Genomic DNA, 22,467 nt, shown 5'->3' on the forward strand with positions numbered 1-22,467 from the left:
GCGACTCCTGGTCTTTTTACCAATATATGATATTTGACCAATATAAGAGGAACTATTAACTTTTAACAGGGTATTAAATGATAAACTGTCACTATTTGTAAAAAATAATTGGCTTACCAAATAGATAAATATCCATAGGTGTACTTGTAATGCTGAGTACACTTAAACTGTGGCCTTAAAATGTATTGTAATACTAACAACATGTCACTCAACAGTTTTGCGTTTGTAATTGTGTGATGCACGGTTATGTGGCGTACATATGAGCACAATGATTACAGGTCGATGTACTTATGTATGTGTGCAAGAACCTTATTTTAAATACAGACGTTAAAACACATAAAATGTGATTTAAAAAATGAAATAAACACTTTAAAACAGATAATCTGTTTTAGTAACCAAGGAGTGCCAGTTACAGACATTTTTTCACAATTAATTGTTAAATTGCAAATTGTTCACCTTCACATTTTTTTTGTGAATAAAAAGATATTTGAAAGTATTGATGTTTGTAAGTTATTAACCCTATGACAGACTGGCAGCCTGTCCAGGATGAATCCACCAGGGAGAGCCTCCAGTCACAGCGCGGGTATGGATAGTAGATGGATGAATTTGGGGTAATTTTGACACAAAAACTCTGCAGACTCAATGTAGGTTTGAAATCCAAGTTGAAGACTTTATTGGGGCCTGTCCATCAAATATACACTGTATTTGTTGAGGTATTTTTGGAGCTTTAAAAACACACAGACCATTTGCTTCTGCATTGTAGGCATTCACAGATCAATATGAAAAGCCCAACACAGTGTGTGACAGCATATTCATAACTTGGTTGTCTCAAAAGTTTTATGTCGGTGGTGAGCAAAATCTTGAGGCGACAGTATCTCCCCCTTGGTGATAGAGCCTCAGCATTTATTCTGGTTACAAGACAACGGTTTTACAATCAAAAACAACATAGAAAAATATAATAGAAACAAAGAAAAACATAATTGCATAATCGTAAATGTAAATAAGAAATTAATAAACAGTAGTAGTGCTTCATGTGAGACATCAGCGTAAATACTGTGTGTAAATTCAGGAATAACACTCACCTTCTTTAGTTCAAGCCAGCCACAACCTGAAAACAATCCCACAGAAGCACAGCAGTGAATATGTGGAGCAGCTTGTTGACTCCTCATAGGGAGGTGAAGTCTGTCTGATTTACTAAATGTCTGCAGGCTTTTAAAATCATAGTGCATGGCACAGAAGCATATGCATGTAATGTGTAAAAAAACAGGATTTGCTTCTTTCCACTTATTTTTCTTTGGTGCAAAAAAGTAAACAAAAAACTATTGTCAACGGCCAACACCTTAAAGGTGTTATTGATAACATTTTTATGTAGATGAATATTAAATAAAAAAAAAAATAAAAAAGGAAGATACTGAATAAAAGTATGACTTCTCCTCAAAAAAATATTATGATTGTGAATTAATCATTTAAAAAAATCTGGCGGGTCCAAAATGAATGTTTTGTTTATCTCTGTGTGAAAGCTGAAATATTGCCTCAAGTGATGTCACTCGAGTCAGTGTATGTTGGGGCTAAAAACTACAAGTCTGAAGCTGAAAGAAATCTGTTGCTGTGGAGTAAGAAAGAAGTGAGCTGTAGCCCGCTCCTCATCTCCGCTTGATGCACCAGGCTACATAAGCCACTACAAGCATAATAACACATTGGAATGACTGATCCAACAGTCGGGGGCTGAGTTGCATTCTGGGTAATATAGGCAGCCAGTTTTGACAGTGAGTCTGATAGTGTTAAATGAGCAGACTACAATGCTAAATCAGTGAAGTACTCTTTTTAAAGGAATAGTCTTGATTTTGAGTGTTAGATGAGAAGACCGATACGATACCACTCCATGTCTGTATGCTAAATATGTAGCTAGTAGGGGGTTTGCTGAGCTTTGCATAAAGACTATGAAGGCTTCATTCCAAATTGCATACTTTTTATTTGTATCTTTAGTATATACTGCAGCTGCCCTTATAAAGTGCATACTGTTGCATGTAGTACGCATACAATGCGGACATACTAAATCTTTTTCTAGCGTACTAAATAAATAGTATGGTAGTATGGATATTGGAACGCACAGACTAACTGAAAAACTATCTGGCAGATAGTTAGCACACACACTGTATCTTAGCTGACAATGATTAAGGAAAAAAATGCATGAAATGTAATGAGCTTAAAGTGATACTTACATCTGGAAAGTGACAGTCTTCCGAAAGTGCACCGGCCTACAGAATAATGTGTTGTCCACCAGTGATCCAGATGCACACACTCCAATCTCACCTTCTCACCATCTTTTATATATTTAACTCCACCAGGTATTAACTGAGGATATTCATCAGTGTTCACACTGCAGAAGGCAGCTGCATAACAGAAACAACAACAACAAAAAATGTTAACTTTTTTTCCAGTCAAACTCTTTGATGGACTTTTACAATTGACTTGTTTTTACCTCTGCAGGTTGGTACTTCTGACCACGTGCCATCGCTGTAACACACCACGTCCTCTGGACCCACTCGTTTGTAAAACTGAGCGCATTGGTACCTCAAAAACATTAGATAATTTCCCACGACATCACCATTAGGAACTACGGGATGGTTTCCACAGTTCCTGACTGAAATAGAAAAAAAGAAAAAAAAGGTTTTTGGAAACAAATATTTCAAGCTGTCAAAATTTCACCCAAATTGGGATTTCCTCAGCGCTTTACCTGTCTCATTGCAGTCCTGAAATGTTTTAATCTTGGTTCAACCATGTTAACCACGGTAATTTTGTTTTGAAACATGCTGTATAAATAAAGTTAATTATATATGATGTAAAAGGAGTTATTAATGTACTTATTTACTTATTGTGATTTGATGTTCAGTCTCCATCTCATTCGACCCAGAGCTGCCAGAAGATCCTGTAAAATACAGTGGACACACCACTTAGTATCGCACTCGGATGTTGTTTTTATTTATTTCCTTCAGAATTTGATGATACAGAAGAGGAAATTTAATTGTATTTGACATTTAAGAAATAATAGTCTTCATCTCATACAAATCATAACCTACCTCCACCCACAGGTGGTGTCCCTCTACCAGTTGATGTAGTGTGTCCCCTACCTGCAGATCCACCATCTCCAGTACCCGGTCTGCTGCCTAAGTGGAAAATAAAGACTTTAGATATACAGTGTATACATATTCTATAGTGAGATTAGATAAATGGATATACTAATTCATATTTACTTCATATTTACCAATTACTTAAACCTGTTTTAATTGTTTTTACCATTTGGGGGCAACAGAACAACAACAAGCTAACAAAGGCAATGAAGAAGTTGTCAAGTGAACAGTTTTGATTTCAAACGTTTAGGAAAAATCAGCTTTGCAAATGATTTATGAGGAAGGAAACGCATTCAAAACATTTGTTAGGCTTCAAGAATACACATGTAGTTAATTTTGGTGAGTAACAGTAAATGTAAAAAGAAACACAGGGCATCTGTATGAGGGGTGGAAGTAACCAAAATTAACTGATGAAAATGTCAATTGAGAAATGGAGCCATAAATTGGATTTGAAATGAAAAATGGAGTGATAAATCATCAAGTGATTTGATTAATTTATAGTCGATTTGACTAAAACAGTTGTGATATGATGAAAACAGAGTCATGTTTCATCATTTTCACCATCTTACATTCATCATTCATAATTTACAACACAAAATTGCCATTTATCATTTAAAGAAGCCTCAAGGGTGGAAGTAACAAAAAATAATTGAAGAAAAGGGAAGTGATGGAAATGTATGTGAATTGAAAAATAGAGTGATAAATTATGTATATACATATAACACTCACACGCGCACACACACACACACACACACACACACACACACACACACACACACACTCACACGCGCACACACACACACACACACACACACACACGCACGCACACACACACACACACACACACACACACACACACACACACACACACACATATACGTATATATACATATATACATATATATACACATATATACACACACATATATATATATAAAAAATAATTTATAAACTAATTATTTCACATTACACAAACTAATGATAAACAGAAACAGAAATTATAGCACTACTAAGAATTAGTAAACATTATTAATTATCATTTCATTGTTTGTTAACAGTAAAATCACTATTAACTATGTTCAATTAACTATAAATTTACCATATATAAATGATGGTTATTATAAAGTGTTGATGTTAGACACATAAACCAAGTCATGTAAAAAGAATCTGAATGACTTGCTTGTTGTGAAATGGATCCTCTCATTGGAGCCAGAGGAGGTAGACAATCCTGTAAGATAAAGACACACCAGTTATTACTGTATCACTTTGGGATGTTCTTTGGCGTTTCTTCCTGATTCAGAGTAACGTCTAAACAATTTTCCCAGAGAGATCTTTATTTGAAACAGACTTTAACTTGACACTGGCCGTTATTCCTACCCTGTTATACAAGTATATTGAACATATTTGTTAAGATGTCTCCCTGTTTTTAGTGAACATCAATGTTAAACTTAAGCTAAACAGGCATGTTAACGTCTGTGACATATGCACAGTAGTCACAGACACAGTTTAATCACTTCCTTACACTTTTGCTTTGCATTTTTGGTATTGGATAGTTGGTTAGAAAAAAACATCACCCTCCAAATTCTTTAGATACTGAGTATCAATCTTTTTAGAAAAACCCAAAGCTTGACAGGCCTGTCATGTCTTATGGTTTCTACACTATGGTTGGACAATCGCTGTTCAGGGACTGGGTTTAGTGATCAATTGTCTCCTTTGCGTTCAATAAAAAGTATTTATAATCACGTCATAGCTCAGCACATTGTCCACTTACTGCACGTTGGGCCTTCAGTCCAGTTTCCAGCAATGCAATAGATGGACTTTTTGGTGTCTGCTCCCTCTACAGTATATCCATCTTCACATTCATACTGCACTGCTGTACCTCCAGGAAACACCTCCTGGTATTTCTGATGAATGATGACGGCATGGGGGACTTTAGGGGGCTCACTGCATGCATGGATACTCTCTGTAAAAATAAGCACAATTGTCATAAAAAGAAGAGATAAAAGATGAGTGGTTGGCTTGATTGACGCAGCAGGTAAGAATTAAAAGTGAGAATTACGTGTATTTGTATTACAGCTTTGCTGGTTTAGAACATCAACATCTGACAGACTTACTCTCACAGATCGGCACAGAGGTCCATGCTCCATTTACACATTCAGCTGTGATGTCCCAGTCTTTGTGTTCATATCCTTCATTACATGTTATCCAGATTTTGTCTCTCTCCTCATACCAACCATTTGTGTTTTCAGTGTATTTAGCATTGGGGATAGTTGGTGGCATACAGGCTTTTTCATCTGAGGGGAAAAAAGAACAAAACTACAGTCAACATTTTCATACTTTACAGAACGACTTTTATGAAATGATGACACTTTCTAAAGACAAAGTAAATTATCTACTTGTGTCCATATCACAGGTTTCAAGTTGTGAATAGTTCGATTTAAGAGTGATGCTTCCTTCTCAGTTTCATTTGAATCATTTTTCAAGGCTTAAAGATGTTAAACTATACATAGTTTCACACTAAAGAAGCAATGATTAGAGACAAAATAAACAAAACTTTGTGTAACAGAATTTAGTTTTTGTTTTCTTATTTCCTACTGGTGACCTCTTTGATTCATCTCGTGACCACTTGTGGGGTCCCAGGTTTAAAATACCAATAAATGTCTTTATAAATGACTTGCACTTTAAACGATATGAAGCAGGTGGTTGCTCCAGGAAGACATTTATTTGTTACAGGTGGAGCAACACATTTTTCATTTGCAATTTTACTTTATTATGTATTGAGATAATTGAAGACATTATTCCTTTGCAGCATACACAGTATTTCACGACCACTTTGAATTTGAAGGTTTCAAAGCACCTACAGACAACCCAGTAGAGATACTTATGGAACACTTACCTATACATTGTGGTTCATGAGACCATTTTCTATTTAGACATGTGCTTGTTGCCCACCAACCCTCCACTGATGGTTTACGTCCAACATTGCAGGTATAGGTCAGCTTTGTTCCATGAGAATAAGTCTCTTGCTTTGGGGCAAAGAAACCACCATCCAGTCTGGGAGCACTACACGACTGTGTTGCACTTTGCGCTGAAATAAAATAATAAGCACGATTACTCGACAGTGACTATATTTGTTTTCAACAAATTCAAATGGTTGTATGTGGAAGTATTAAATTTTCTCACCATGAAGCGCTCCAGGAAACCAAATCAGAAGAACAAATCCAAGATATCTGATGCACATTTTGACAGCAATGAAATCATCCCACGACAAAGTAGAGAGCCGAGTCCAGATCAGAATCAGTTAATTATTGCTGAGAGCGTTTCACCAAAACATTTGTGGAGTAAACACTCCTGTTGCTCTGGAGCCAAAAGAAAAAAAAGGGCAAACAGGCTTCATGCTCACACCTACAGAAGAGGAGAAAAAACATACATACACTCTAAGTTAGTCTTTCTTCTTCTTCTTACACAGACAGAAATCCCCTCACAAAAGCATGTTTGTTAGAATTAATTTACTTATTATGAGAAGGAAAATGTTTGGATCACTCCAGATTCAGATCAGTCACTTTTGCAAAAGTATCCTGTTTAAATGGGGCTCGAAACAAACATTATTTTATAGTTTTGTTTTCAGTATTGCTTTTTGACCTCAGATGATACTGTCCATTAAATTAGTTCATTAACTTCAAGGAGCAGCACAGTTGTTTTTTAATTCAGGCTATTGTATTAATTCCACATGAGTCAACTATCAAACTAGTTAACTTGGGAAAGGCCTGTGACAATGATTAATTTGTCCCTATATACCAGATAACCTCAGATCATTTGATTTACATCTCTTTACAAAAATCAATTTTATTATTTAGAGTCCAAATTTCAAAATGATTTCCCGGACTGGTGTGATCAGAGGTCAGTCTCCTGATTCAAATATTTATCCAGCCAGGTTTTCACAACTTCTGGGTTAACAGAATGATCTAAAAACACATAATTAACATTACATGATTCAATCTGATGTTCTCTTAAATGACAGCTTGACAATTTCTGTGAGCTGTTCAGAGGAAATACTTTGCTTTGCTGAAATCTGTGACGGTTTATTACATTTTATATACACTAAACATGTACATTCAATCATGTACAGTGTGAGTGAGTTACCTCCATCTGCACCTGCTATGACTCTTGCAGATAAAAACAAATATTATCTTGAGATCAAGTCAGCCTTCCACATTTTATGAGAAGTCTTTAGCTGCAGCTTCATACAGGAATGTATTTCAATAATAGTCATAGATTCTGTGTTTCTTCATGAGGAGGAAGGAGTAGTATGTCATTTTGAGAATGTTTAACTATTCAATTGAAGTTTTTTTTAGAAAAAAATACACATCATACACAAATGATCATTCAAAGCGGAGTATCTTCATACTGTATATTGTACAACATGTCTGAAGGGGATCTTTAAGCAATCAAATATAAAAAGGAGGAATTATGTCTCATTTTAAGTCAAATTAAAATGTTTAAATCCAGTCGTCACCACATTTTCAATGCACAATGGCATTAGTTACAAATACCCCTAAAGCATGATAAATATAATAAAATGTTACATCTGTTTAACTTAAACAAGTTGTTATAATCTCCTGTAATGATCATTTTTAGCCATGTTAGCAGCATGGCTTTATATGGATATTAATGTTGATTGGTCAGTCAGTCCACCACTTTGGTCCAGACTGAAATCTCTCTACAACTATATGATGGATTGCTGTGAAATTTGGTGCACACATTAATGTCCCCCTCAGGATGAATTGTTGTAACTAGTAAGCTTAGTATCATTTAATTTGTCCTATAATTTGGTTTATAACTAAATACCTGCAAAACTTATGACACCATGGCCCAGGGGGTAGAGCGGGTCGTCCTTTAATCACAAGGTTGGTGGTTCAATCCCCGGCTCCTACACTGTCTACGTGTAAATGTGTCCTTGAGCGAGATGCTGAACCCCAAGTTGCTTCCCGGGCGCTTTACAGCAGCCCACTGCTCCTAACATGCTTAGGATGGGTTAAATGCAGAGGTCAAATGTCAAATAAACATTATACCTGCTTAGCGTTAGCATTTTATCATTGCCATCGTCAACATGTTAGCATGAAGCTCAAAGCAGCTGTGTCTAAATGCTAACGTCAGAGCAGCTAGGATGGCTGTAGACTCCTTAACTATGTGTTTACCTATAGAGAGCCTACGTCATGCCATTACGCCATGAATCACACATATGATGTTTGTCAATTTAAAAGACAATTCTGCAAGTCAAGAAAGTCACAGTTCATCGTGGGTTTGTGGTAGTATCATTTAGTTTTGTGTGAAACCGCTCAGTGAACTACATCTCTCGTCTCGCACGATATACGTCACCAACACTAGCTAGATAGATAACGTAGCTATGTTCCACGCACAGATGAAACGTTATCTTAACTGATGTGTTTTATGCAGCGACTCCTGGTCTCTTTATCAGCCGGGAAGAGAGAGAACGATCAGACCCGTTGCTGGTGTGAGTACAACCCAGTATGAAACACACAGGTATCGTAGCTTCAGAGAGAGAGATACCTCACATACGCAATTCAAACGGGATCAAAAACATATTTGTCTCTCTTCGTTGACTACCGTTCATATTTCTTCCGAAATAAGGTCCCATAGGGTCCACCAGAAGGGCGTGACTTAGGCTCTCTATTGGTTTGTGGTGATTAAATTGAATCAGTACACTTATGATTCTGTCGATGAACCATCATGAATTGTGCTTCCACATTAGTGTTAGTTATGCAGCCACAGGCCTACCTGTATTTCAAAGATACATGGCTTCAGATGATACTTTGCCAGAAAAGCTGTAAATGGAAATTTGGACAGTGGTGTTTCGAAAATGGACAATTGCTTTGTGAGTCTGTCGGTCCGTGTGTCTGCATACTTCACAGTGATGCTGTCTCAAGTATATCAATATAAGAAGAGCTAACACTTTGTGATATATCCATATTTAGTGGAGACTGTTCCACAGAGTGTGTTGAGAAAATAATACAAAGATCTCTGTTAAGATTTCTATAGTGAACATTTTATTCAGACTTCGGTTAGACCATATAAACGTTGTTTTTATTCACTGTATATCTTGTGTTATTAGTGAAAGAGTTCCAATCATAAAGATACAAACTGACTGTTAAAGAAAAATCAGCTCCAACATTGTGGTATGTATTTTCAATCAAAATGAAAAGAAGCAACAACTGGTTTAAAAAAAATCAAATACAAATGTGACTGACGATGTGTTTCTGGGCGTAGTTGTTTTCTGGTGGAGATAGCAAGTTTCCGTTGTGTTGTCAGTCCAGCAGTGATTTCTCTGCTGTGCTTTAATAGCAATATCCCTGTTACAACACAGACAATAAGCAATAATGTTAACAGTTTAAAACTGCTGGATAAAATAACGTTAAAGTGCTACCAACAATAAACACACAAAAAAACTGAACAATCATGTAATTATTTGAAAAATAGATCCAAGAATAACACTTACGTGGTCATGGTCATATTGATGACAACCTAAAAATAACCCAATAACAATAATTAGCTATCATTTAGTTGTTTGTGAACAGTAAAATAACTATTAACTAAATTTAATTAACTATCAATTTACCATTTCTAAATGATGGTTATTATAAAGTTTTACTGCTTATTTCAAAGAGTTACTAAAGTCACATGATTTGGATATTTTCATGTCAAATTTAGGGTTATACTCATATACCGTATGTTATCTGACAATAGAAATGCTGAAACTAAAAGCATTGTGGCAAATTACAATGTAAAGAGCATGCTTATATACTTACACCGGGAATAAGATAGTCTTCCATCAATGCACTGAATAAGGCTGGTGTAAGTAGACGGCCAAATACATGGAATGAACTGCGGCACTCCTTCCTTTATATATACATCTCCAGATAGTTTAAGATTGGTTATAGGAGGTCTCAGGAGACAGAAACGCTCTGCACAAAATTAACAGAAAAAACATATCTATAATTTGGGTAACATCGTTAACAGACATTGGGAATGAAAAATATTGGTAGTGACTTGTTTATACCTTCGCAGATGGGTAGTTGTGACCAACTGCCATCACTGTAACACCTCACGGTGTCTGGACCGACTTGAGTGTAAAAGGCATTACATTGGTATTTCAGAAACATTGGCTCCTTTTTCACAACATCCCCGTTTGGAACGATTGGGTGTGTTCCACACCGAGTGACTAAAATTAAAAAAAGAGGTTATTTAATATTATCATAGAATCTCAGTGAAATAGTGATCACAGCAGCAATAGCACAACTTATTGTTATACAATAAACATTAATCAGCCTGTTATTTTGTTTACCTAAAACCTTGATGACTGGCTTTTTAAATAAATTTAATTCTTGTTTTCCCCATCTGTTATTCCCTTGCACTGTGGTCTTTGCCACCTGATGACGCCAGCTTCACAGGGAGTGTAACACACAGACAATACACACTATCCCTACCACATCCCACCCTCTCCTATGCAGGCACCCCAACCAATCATTACCAGTCATTAGTGCAGTGATAAATACATGATCCCTCACTGGCTTCCCACCAGCAAACCAGTTTTAGTTGTTACACTTCCAAGCCAGAGGTACCACTACTGAGAGCTGAAAACCAGCAAACTCTGCAGTAATGGGCAAACGTTTTGACCCCAAACCACTCAGAAAGACTGCACTCAATCGATACAGATTTCTTTTAAATAACTAGTGGCTATAAATTCAGTTTTTATTATTACAGTAACTGGTCAGTGAAGAAAAAAATATTAGAAATTTACAATGGTAACACTTTATAATAACCAGCATTAATAAATGGTAAATTGATAATTAATTAAACTTTAGTTAATAGTTAATTTACTGTTAAGCAATGAAATGATAATTAATAACATTTACCAATTATTAGTAATGCCATAATTTATATATATATATATATATATATATATAAATGATATATATAGTAAGGTATAATATATATATACATATACACATATACATATACACAGTACATATATATACAGTATTTATATATATATATATATATATATACATACAGATATACATACACATATACAGTATATACATATGTACACACATATACATACAGATATATACATGTATACATATGTACACATACATAAATACATATGTATACATATACATATATACATACTGTATATGCATATACATATACACATATATGCATATACAGTATGCATATACAAATATCTAAAACATCTATAAACATTACATGGATAGTTGGACCAGATATTTTCAACACTTTGTTAATGGTTAATAATTGATTTGTAAACCATTTATGCAATCGATGATTATAATATTTAATTAAATGGTTAATAAATACTTTTTAAAGCATCTATAAACATGATTTAGATCGATTGTTTATACTTTGTCAATGGTTAATAATTGGTTTCTGGTCCATTTATCTATGAATGTTTATATATGTTTTACAAATAAAATTTACAAATGAACAATAAACTGTTAATAAATACTTTACTATTGTAATCAGAATGTAATTGTTATCGTCTCCTATCAGCTATGATACAATATATAATTTATAAACTATTTATTTCATATTACACAAACTAAACTAAACAGAAATTATAGCACTACTAAGAATTAGTAAACATTATTAATGATCATTTCATTGTTTGTTAACTGTAAAATAACTATTAACTATGTTCATCAATTTACCATATATATAAATGATGGTTATTATAAAGTGTTGATGTTACACACATAAACCAAGTCATGTAAAAAGAGCAATGAATCTGAATGACTTGCTTGTTGTGAAATGGATCCTCTCATTGGAGCCAGAGGAGGTAGACAATCCTGTAAGATAAAGACACACCAGTTATTACTGTATCACTTTGGGATGTTCTTTGGCGTTTCTTTCTGATTCAGAGTAACGTCTAAACAATTTTCCCATTATTCTTTTTGAAAATTAAAGACTGTATATTGTAAAGTAAATCTAACTTTTAATCAAAGTCAATAACCTACCTCCACCTGCAGGTGTCCCAGTGCCAGTTGATGTAGAGTGTCCTCCACCTCTTCCTCCCCCTGTGGAGCCACCTTGTCCAGTACCTCTAGTGTCTAAGTACAAATAAGAAGACATTATATGCAATACATACATATTCTATGGGGAGATTAAATTAATGGATTTCTCATTCATTCATATCCAAATATGTCAATAATCTACCATCAACTTCTGGTTGTGTCCCACTGCCAGCAGATGGCCCAGCTGTTTCAACCTCTGCAGTACCACCCTGTCCAGCACCTGGTCCGGTTACTCTGTCTAAACGGAAAAACATAGAGAGATATTTGATGAAATGGATATACCGCAAATTCTCAAATTTACCAGCAGAGAGATCTTTATTTGAAACGAAAGCTTGACAGGCCTGCCATGCCTTATGGTTTCGCCACTATGGTGGGACAATCGCTGTTCAGGGACTTGGTTTAGTGATCAATTGTCTCCTTTGCGTTCAATAAAAAGTATTTTTTATCACGTCATATCTCAGCACATTGTCCACTTACTGCACGTTGGGCCTTCAGTCCAGTTTCCAGCGATGCAATAGATGGACTTTTTGTTGTCTGCTCCCTCTACAGTATATCCATCTTCACATTCATACTGCACTTCTGTATCTCCAGGAAACACCTCCTGGTATTCCTGATCAATGATGATGACATGGGGGACTTTAGGGGGCTCACTGCATGCATGGATACTCTCTGTAAATATAAGGACAGTTGTCATAAAAAGAAGAGTTAAAAGATGAGTGGTTGGCTTGATTGGTGTAGCAGGTAAGAATTAAACGTGAGAATTACGTGTATTTGTATTACAGCTTTGCTGGTTTAGAACATCAACATCTGACAGACTTACTCTCACAGATCGGCACAGAGGTCCATGCTCCATTTACACATTCAGCTGTGGCGTCCCGGTCTTTGTGTTCATATCCTTCATTACATGTTATCCAGATTTTGTCTCTCTCCTCATACCAACCATTTGTGTTTACAGTGTATATAGCATTGGGGATAGTTGGTGGCATACAGGCTTTTTCATCTGAGGGGAAAAAAGAACAAAACTACAGTCAACATTTTCATACTTTACAGAACGACTTTTATGAAATGATGACACTTTCTAAAGACAAAGTAAATTATCTACTTGTGTCCATATCCCAGGTTTCAAGTTGTGAATAGTTCGATTTAAGAGTGATGCTTCCTTCTCAGTTTCATTTGAATCATTTTTCAAGGCTTAAAGATGTTAAACTATACATAGTTTCACACTAAAGAAGCAATGATTAGAGACAAAATAAACAAAACTTTGTGTAACAGAATTTAGTTTTTGTTTTCTTATTTCCTACTGGTGACCTCTTTGATTCATCTCGTGACCACTTGTGGGGTCCCAGGTTTAAAATACCAATAAATGTCTTTATAAATGACTTGCTCTTTAAACGATATGAAGCAGGTGGTTGCTCCAGGAAGACATTTATTTGTTACAGGTGGAGCAACACATTTTTCATTTGCAATTTTACTTTATTATGTATTGAGATAATTGAAGACATTATTCCTTTGCAGCATACACAGTATTTCAAGACCACCTTGAATTTGAAGGTTTCAAAGCACCTCCAGACAACTCAGTAGAGATACTTATGGAACTCTTACCTATACATTGTGGTTCATGAGACCATTTGCTATTTAGACATGTGCTTGTTGCCCACCAACCCTCCACTGATGGTTTACGTCCAACATTGCAGGTATAGGTCAGCTCTGTTCCATGAGAATAAGTCTCTTGCTTTGGGGCAAAGAAACCACCATCCAGTCTGGGAGCACTACACGACTGTGTTGCACTTTGCGCTGAAATAAAATAATAAGCACGATTACTCGACAGTGACTATATTTGTTTTCAACAAATTCAAATGGTTGTATGTGGAAGTATTCAATATTCTCACCATGAAGCGCTCCAGGAAACCAAATCAGAAGAACAAATCCAAGATATCTGATGCACATTTTGACAGCAATGAAATCATCCCACGACAAAGTAGAGAGCCGAGTCCAGATCAGAATCAGTTAATTATTGCTGAGAGCGTTTCACCAAAACATTTGTGGAGTAAACACTCCTGTTGCTCTGGAGCCAAAAGAAAAAAAAGGGCAAACAGGCTTCATGCTCACACCTACAGAAGAGGAGAAAAAACATACATACACTCTAAGTTAGTCTTTCTTCTTCTTCTTACACAGACAGAAATCCCCTCACAAAAGCATGTTTGTTAGAATTACTTTACTTATTATGAGAAGGAAAATGTTTGGATCACTCCAGATTCAGATCAGTCACTTTTGCAAAAGTATCCTGTTTAAATGGGGCTCGAAACAAACATTATTTTATAGTTTTGTTTTCAGTATTGCTTTTTGACCTCAGATGATACTGTCCATTAAATTAGTTCATTAACTTCAAGGAGCAGCACAGTTGTTTTTTAATTCAGGCTATTGTATTAATTCCACATGAGTCAACTATCAAACTAGTTAACTTGGGAAAGGCCTGTGACAATGATTAATTTGTCCCTATATACCAGATAACCTCAGATCATTTGATTTACATCTCTTTACAAAAATCAATTTTATTATTTAGAGTCCAAATTTCAAAATGATTTCCCGGACTGGTGTGATCAGAGGTCAGTCTCCTGATTCAAATATTTATCCAGCCAGGTTTTCACAACTTCTGGGTTAACAGAATGATCTAAAAACACATAATTAACATTACATGATTCAATCTGATGTTCTCTTAAATGACAGCTTGACAATTTCTGTGAGCTGTTCAGAGGAAATACTTTGCTTTGCTGAAATCTGTGACGGTTTATTACATTTTATATACACTAAACATGTACATTCAATCATGTACAGTGTGAGTGAGTTACCTCCATCTGCACCTGCTATGACTCTTGCAGATAAAAACAAATATTATCTTGAGATCAAGTCAGCCTCCCACATTGTATGAGAAGTCTTTAGCTGCAGCTTCATACAGGAATGTATTTCAATAATAGTCATAGATTCAGTATTTCTTCATGAGGAGGAAGGAGTAGTATGTCATTTTGAGAATGTTTAACTATTCAATTGAAGTTTTATTTTTAGAAAAAAATACACATCATACACAAATGATCATTCAAAGCGGAGTATCTTTATACTGTATATTGTACAACATGTCTGAAGGGGATCTTTAAGCAATCAAATATAAAAAGGAGGAATTATGTCTCATTTTAAGTCAAATTAAAGATTTTAAAATCCAGTCGTCACCACATTTTCAATGCACAATGGCATTAGTTACAAATACCCCTAAAGCATGATAAATATAATAAAATGTTACATCTGTTTAACTTAAACAAGTTGTTATAATCTCCTGATCATTTTTAGCCATGTTAGCAGCATGGCTTTATATGGATATTAATGTTGATTGGTCAGTCAGTCCACCACTTTGGTCCAGACTGAAATCTCTCTACAACTATATGATGGATTGTTGTGAAATTTGGTGCACACATTAATGTCCCCCTCAGGATGAATTGTTGTAACTAGTAAGCTTAGTATCATTTAATTTGTCCTATAATTTGGTTTATAACTAAATACCTGCAAAACTTATGACACCATGGCCCAGGGGGTAGAGCGGGTCGTCCTTTAATCATAAGGTTGGTGGTTCAATCCCCGGCTCCTATACTGTCTACGTGTAAATGTGTCCTTGAGCGAGACGCTGAACCCCAAGTTGCTTCCCGGGCGCTTTACAGCAGCCCACTGCTCCTAACATGCTCAGGATGGGTTAAATGCAGAGGTCAAATGTCAAATAAACATTATACCTGCTTAGCGTTAGCATTTTATCATTGCCATCATCAACATGTTAGCATGAAGCTCAAAGCAGCTGTGTCTAAATGCTAACGTCAGAGCCGCTAGGATGGCTGTAGACTCCTTAACTATGTGTTTACCTATAGAGAGCCTACGTCATGCCATTACGCCATGAATCACACATATGATGTTTGTCAATTTAAAAGACAATTCTGCAAGTCAAGAAAGTCACAGTTCATCGTGGGTTTGTCGTAGTATCATTTAGTTTTGTGTGAAACCGCTCAGTGAACTACATCTCTCATCTCGCACGATATACGTCACCAACACTAGCTAGATAGATAACGTAGCTATGTTCCACGCACAGATGAAACGTTATCTTAACTGATGTGTTTTATGCAGCGACTCCTGGTCTCTTTATCAGCCGGGAAGAGAGAGAACGATCAGACCCGTTGCTGGTGTGAGTACAACCCAGTATGAAACACACAGGTATCGTAGCTTCAGAGAGAGAGATACCTCACATACGCAATTCAAACGGGATCAAAGAAATATTTGTCTCTCCGTTGACTACCGTTCATATTTCTTCCGAAATAAGGTCCCATGGGGTCCACCGGAAGGGGCGGGACTTAGGCCTCTTTTGGTTTGTGGTGATTAAATTGAATCAGTACACTTATGATTCTGTCGATGAACCATCATGAATTGTGCTTCCACATCAGTGTTAGTTATGCAGCCACAGGCCTACCTGTATTTCAAAGATACATGGCTTCAGATGATACTTTGCCAGAAAAGCTGTAAATGGAAATTTGGACAGTGGTGTTTCGAAAATGGACAATTGCTTTGTGAGTCTGTCGGTCCGTGTGTCTGCATACTTCACAGTGATGCTGTCTCAAGTATATCAATATAAGAAGAAATATGGATATAACACTTTGTGATATATCCATATTTAGTGGAGACTGTTCCACAGAGTGTGTTGAGAAAATAATACAAAGATCTCTGTTAAGATTTCTATATTTAACATTTTATTCAGACTTCGGTTAGACCATATAAACGTTGTTTTAATTCACTGTATATGTTGTGTTATTAGTGAAAGAGTTCCAGTCATAAAGATACAAACTGACTGTTAAAGAAAAATCAGCTACAACATTGTGGTATGTATTTTCAATCAAAATGAAAAGAAGCAACAACTGGTTTAAAAAAGATCAAATACAAATGTGACTGACGATGTGTTTCTGGGCGTAGTTGTTTTCTGGTGGAGATAGCAAGTTTCCGACGTGTTGTCAGTCCAGCAGTGATTTCTCTGCTGTGCTTTACACGCAATATCCCTGTTACAACACAGACAATAAGCAATAATGTTAACAGTTTAAAACTGCTGGATAAAATAATGTTAAAGTGCTACCAACAATAAACACACAAAAAAACTGAACAATCATGTAATTATTTGAAAAATAGATCCAAGAATAACACTTACGTGGTCATGGTCATGTTGATGACAACCTAAAAATAACCCAATAACAATAATTAGCTATCATTTAGTTGTTTGTGAACAGTAAAATAACTATTAACTAAATTTAATTAACTATCAATTTACCATTTCTAAATGATGGTTATTATAAAGTTTTACTGCTTATTTCAAAGAGTTACTAAAGTCACATGATTTGGATATTTTCATGTCAAATTTAGGATTATACTCATATACCGTATGTTATCTGACAATAGAAATGCTGAAACTAAAAGCATTGTGGCAAATTACAATGTAAAGAGCATGCTTATATACTTACACCGGGAATAAGATAGTCTTCCATCAATGCACTGAAAACGGCTGGTGTAAATAGACGGCCAAGTACATGGAATGAACTGCGGCACTCCTTCCTTTATATATTTATCTCCAGATAGTTTAAGATTGGTTATAGGAGGACTCAGGAGACAGAAACGCTCTGCACAAAATTAACAGAAAAAACATATCTATAATTTGGGTAACATCGTTGACAGACATTGGGAATGAAAAATATTGGTAGTGACTTGTTTATACCTTCGCAGACGGGTAGTTGTGACCAACTGCCATCAATGTGACACCCCACGGTGTCTAGACCGACTTGAGTGTAAAAGGCATTACATTGGTATTTCAGAAACATTGGCTCCACTCTCACAACATCCCCGTTTTGAACGATTGGGTGTGTTCCACACTGAGTGACTAAAATTAAAAAAAGAGGTTATTTAATATTATCATAGAATCTCAGTGAAATAGTGATCACAGCAGCAATAGCACAACTTATTGTTATACAATAAACATTAATCAGCCTGTTATTTTGTTTACCTAAAACCTTGATGACTGGCTTTTTAAATAGATTTAATTCTTGTTTTCCCCATCTGTTATTCCCTTGCACTGTGGTCTTTGCCACCTGATGACGCCAGCTTCACAGGGAGTGTAACACACAGACAATACACACTATCCCTACCACATCCCACCCTCTCCTATGCAGGCACCCCATTACCAATCATTACCAGTCATTAGTGCAGTGATAAATACATGATCCCTCACTGGCTTCCCACCAGCAAACCAGTTTTAGTTGTTACACTTCCAAGCCAGAGGTACCACTACTGAGAGCTGAAAACCAGCAAACTCTGCAGTAATGGGCAAACGTTTTGACCCCAAACCACTCAGAAAGACTGCACTCAATCGATACAGATTTCTTTTAAATAACTAGTGGCTATAAATTCAGTTTTTATTATTACAGTAACTGGTCAGTGAAGAAAAAAATATTAGAAATTTACAATGGTAACACTTTATAATAACCAGCATTAATAAATGGTAAATTGATAGTTAATTAAACTTTAGTTAATAGTTAATTTACTGTTAAGCAATGAAATGATAATTAATAACATTTACCAATTATTAGTAATGCCATAATTTATATATATATATATATATATAAATGATATATATAGTAAGGTATAATATATATATACATATGCACATATACACATATACATATACACAGTACATATATATACAGTATTTATATATATATATATATATACATACAGATATACATACACATATACAGTATATACATATGTACACACATATACATACATATATATACATGTATACATATGTACACATACATAAATACATATGTATACATATACATATATACATACTGTATATGCATATACATATACACATATATGCATATACAGTATGCATATACAAATATCTAAAACATCTATAAACATTACATAGATAGTTGGACCAGATATTTGTAACACTTTGTTAATGGTTAATAATTGATTTGTAAACCATTTATGCAATTGATGATTATAATATTTAATTAAATGGTTAATAAATACTTTTTAAAGCATCTATAAACATGATTTAGATCGATTGTTTATACTTTGTCAATGGTTAATAATTGGTTTCTGGTCCATTTATCTATGAATGTTTATATATGTTTTACAAATAAAATTTACAAATGAACAATAAACTGTTAATAAATACTTTACTAATGTAATCAGAATGTAATTGTTATCGTCTCCTATCAGCTATGATACAATATATAATTTATAAACTATTTATTTCATATTACACAAACTAAACTAAACAGAAATTATAGCACTACTAAGAATTAGTAAACATTATTGATGATCATTTCATTGTTTGTTAACTGTAAAATAACTATTAACTATGTTCATCAATTTACCATATATATAAATGATGGTTATTATAAAGTGTTGATGTTACACACATAAACCAAGTCATGTAAAAAGAGCAATGAATCTGAATGACTTACTTGTTGTGAAATGGATCCTCTCATTGGAGCCAGAGGAGGTAGACAATCCTGTAAGATAAAGACACACCAGTTATTACTGTATCACTTTGGGATGTTCTTTGGCGTTTCTTTCTGATTCAGAGTAACGTCTAAACAATTTTCCCATTATTCTTTTTGAAAATTAAAGACTGTATATTGTAAAGTAAATCTAACTTTCAATCAAAGTCAATAAACTACCTCCACCCGTAGGTTGTGTCCCGCTGCCAGATGAACCTCCACTATGTCCAGGATCTGGTCTGGTTCCTCTGCCTGACAGGAAGAGAGAAAACGCATTAGATATATATATCGTACATATTCTATAAAGGGACTGGATTGCAGATATAAATACTCATTCAAATCCAATTCATGTCAATAACCTACCTCCACCTGCAGGTGTCCCAGTGCCAGTTGATGTAGAGTGTCCCCCACCTGTTCCTCCCCCTGTGGAGCCACCATGTCCAGTACCTCTAGAGTCTAAGTGCAAATAAGAAGACATTATATACAATATATACATATTCTATGGGGAGATTAAATTAATGGATTTCTTATTCATTCATATCCAAATATGTTAATAATCTACCATCAACTTCAGGTTGTGTCCCACTGCCAGCAGATGGCCCAGCTGTTTCAACCTCTGCAGTACCACCCTGTCCAGCACCTGGTCCGGTTACTCTGTCTAAACGGAAAAACATAGAGAGATATTTGATCAAATGGATATATCGCAAATACTCAAATTTACCAGCAGAGAGATCTTTATTTGAAACAGACTTTAACTTGACACTGGCCGTTATTCTTTATTTCCCCTGTTATACAAGTATATTAAACATATTTGGTTTAGATAGAGTGAACATGAAAGTCGTCTCGTAATTAGAGCCGAGTATCCCAGAAAACGTCATAGATTTCCCACCGATTTTTGGGGGGTATATATATATATAAAAATAGAGGACAGAATTAATGTATTTTCTCTAGAATAAGGAAAATAACTTCTGTTATTATTAACAATACAGACTGTAACCAGGGATCATAGTGTAATTAAGTTACTGTACATGTAATTTACACTATTTAGTGTTACGTGACTCTTTAATGCAAACTAAAATCTTTCTGCTTGTTTACCTGTTAACTTAATAAATACAGTATAAAGGTAGGTCTACTGTATTTAGAACTTCCACAGCCACCATCTCTCTCGGCACAATGTCGTTTACAAAGACAACTTTGGCAGATTTACTGCACAAAATTGTTAGTAATTCTGGAAACAACAGGCGTTCAATTTTGTCCAGAAATAAACAAAAGCAGGTTCCTCATTTCTAGCTGAAGACTGTGGATTTTGTTGCAGACTTGCTCAGCTGTAGCTAGCTAGCTCAATCTAATGCTAAAACTCAATGAGTGGTTTGCTGTCTTTATAATGAGATAAGCCTGTGAAACGGTCTTAAATAGGTCTTGATGGCTACAGACATGGAATAATGCTAACAGACTGAGGCTACATGTCCCAGATGTCGGCATCCTAACCGGCTGATCCATTTAGAAGATATGGAAATAAAGGAGCAGCATTGTCCATGTAGAGCTAGTTAGCCCTAGTATTATAGAACAGTATTATAAATAACTAGAGACCATCTTGTGATGGGATCACCAGACGAGCTGCAATGCCAAATCGAGCCAGGGGCGTAAAGTGGGGGGCCAGGGGCCGCTATCCTCACTTCCTAACCCGTCCCTACTTCCGGCACCCTTGCTCAAACCACACCCATCTTCAAACTCTGCCTTCATTTTGATCGCAGCTACACACCTGTGAAGTTTCGTGACTGCATCTTGCACGGTTGGGACTATTTGTGACAAAAATTGTCAACAGACGTATTAGACACCTGGCAAAGTACTCAAAACCGCTTCTGTGCTAGTTTCCGCTACAGTAGGTGTGTCCAGGACCACATTTTGCCACGATGACACACACACACACACTCACAAGGTGAAAACAGTACCATCAACACCGTCAATGTCGCGGCTGGTAAAAATGTAAAATATTCGTAATATAACTAAATATAACCCTTGGAAGACTAAAAGCTTACTACAGAAAAACGTACTTGGACAAGCGACACAGTGGCTGGTTGCCCTAAACTGGCATGCTAACATCTGTGGCATATGCACAGCAGACACGGTTTAATCACTTCATTACACTTTTGCATTTTTGGTATTGGATAGTTGGTTAGAAAAAGACATCACCCTCCAAATTCCCTATGGTTGGACAATCGCTGTTCAAGGACGGGTTTAGTGATCAATTGTCTCTTTTACATTCAATAAAAAGTATTTTTTTATCACGTCATATCTCAGCACATTGTCCACTTACTGCACGTTGGGCCTTCAATCCAGTTTCCAGCGATGCAATAGATGAACTTTTTGGTGTCTGCTCCCTCTACAGTATATCCATCTTCACATTCATACTGCACTACTGTATCTCCAGGAAACACCTCCTGATATTCCTTATCAATGATGACGGCATGGGGGATCTTAGGGAGCTCACCGCATGCATGGATACTCTCTGTAAAAATAAGCACAATTGTCATAAAAAGAAGAGGTAAAAGATGAGTGGCTGGCTTGACTTGTGTCGCTGGTGAGAATTTAAACGTGAGAATTACGTGTATTTGTATTACAGCTTGCTGGTATACA

At 35.7% G+C, this 22,467-nt stretch overlaps 1 protein-coding gene across 6 annotated transcripts in view; it reads right to left on the reverse strand.

Annotated features, from left to right (window-relative positions):
- The window catches only part of LOC119498603 (complement factor H-like), a 32,191-nt gene that overhangs the window by 8,645 nt on the left and 1,079 nt on the right, over positions 1-22,467 (reverse strand). The window contains exons 1-6 of one of the 6 annotated variants that reach the window (XM_037787617.1): positions 6,315-6,472; positions 6,028-6,219; positions 5,246-5,425; positions 4,903-5,094; positions 4,312-4,359; positions 3,081-3,167 (exon numbers count right to left, since the gene is read on the reverse strand). In XM_037787617.1, the coding sequence (XP_037643545.1) occupies positions 3,081-3,167; positions 4,312-4,359; positions 4,903-5,094; positions 5,246-5,425; positions 6,028-6,219; positions 6,315-6,372 (757 nt within the window). In that variant the 5' untranslated portion in view covers positions 6,373-6,472. Of the gene's footprint in view, positions 1-3,080; positions 3,168-4,311; positions 4,360-4,902; positions 5,095-5,245; positions 5,426-6,027; positions 6,220-6,314; positions 6,473-12,187; positions 12,281-12,386; positions 12,417-20,010; positions 20,083-20,193; positions 20,289-20,392; positions 20,489-22,147; positions 22,340-22,467 lie in introns of those variants that run through there. The other 5 variants (XM_037787616.1, XM_037787615.1, XM_037787613.1 and 2 more) reach the window with 5 other exon arrangements.

This window comes from Sebastes umbrosus, chromosome 12 (assembly GCF_015220745.1).
Source record: "Sebastes umbrosus isolate fSebUmb1 chromosome 12, fSebUmb1.pri, whole genome shotgun sequence".
NCBI classification, from domain to species: Eukaryota; Metazoa; Chordata; class Actinopteri; order Perciformes; family Sebastidae; genus Sebastes; species Sebastes umbrosus.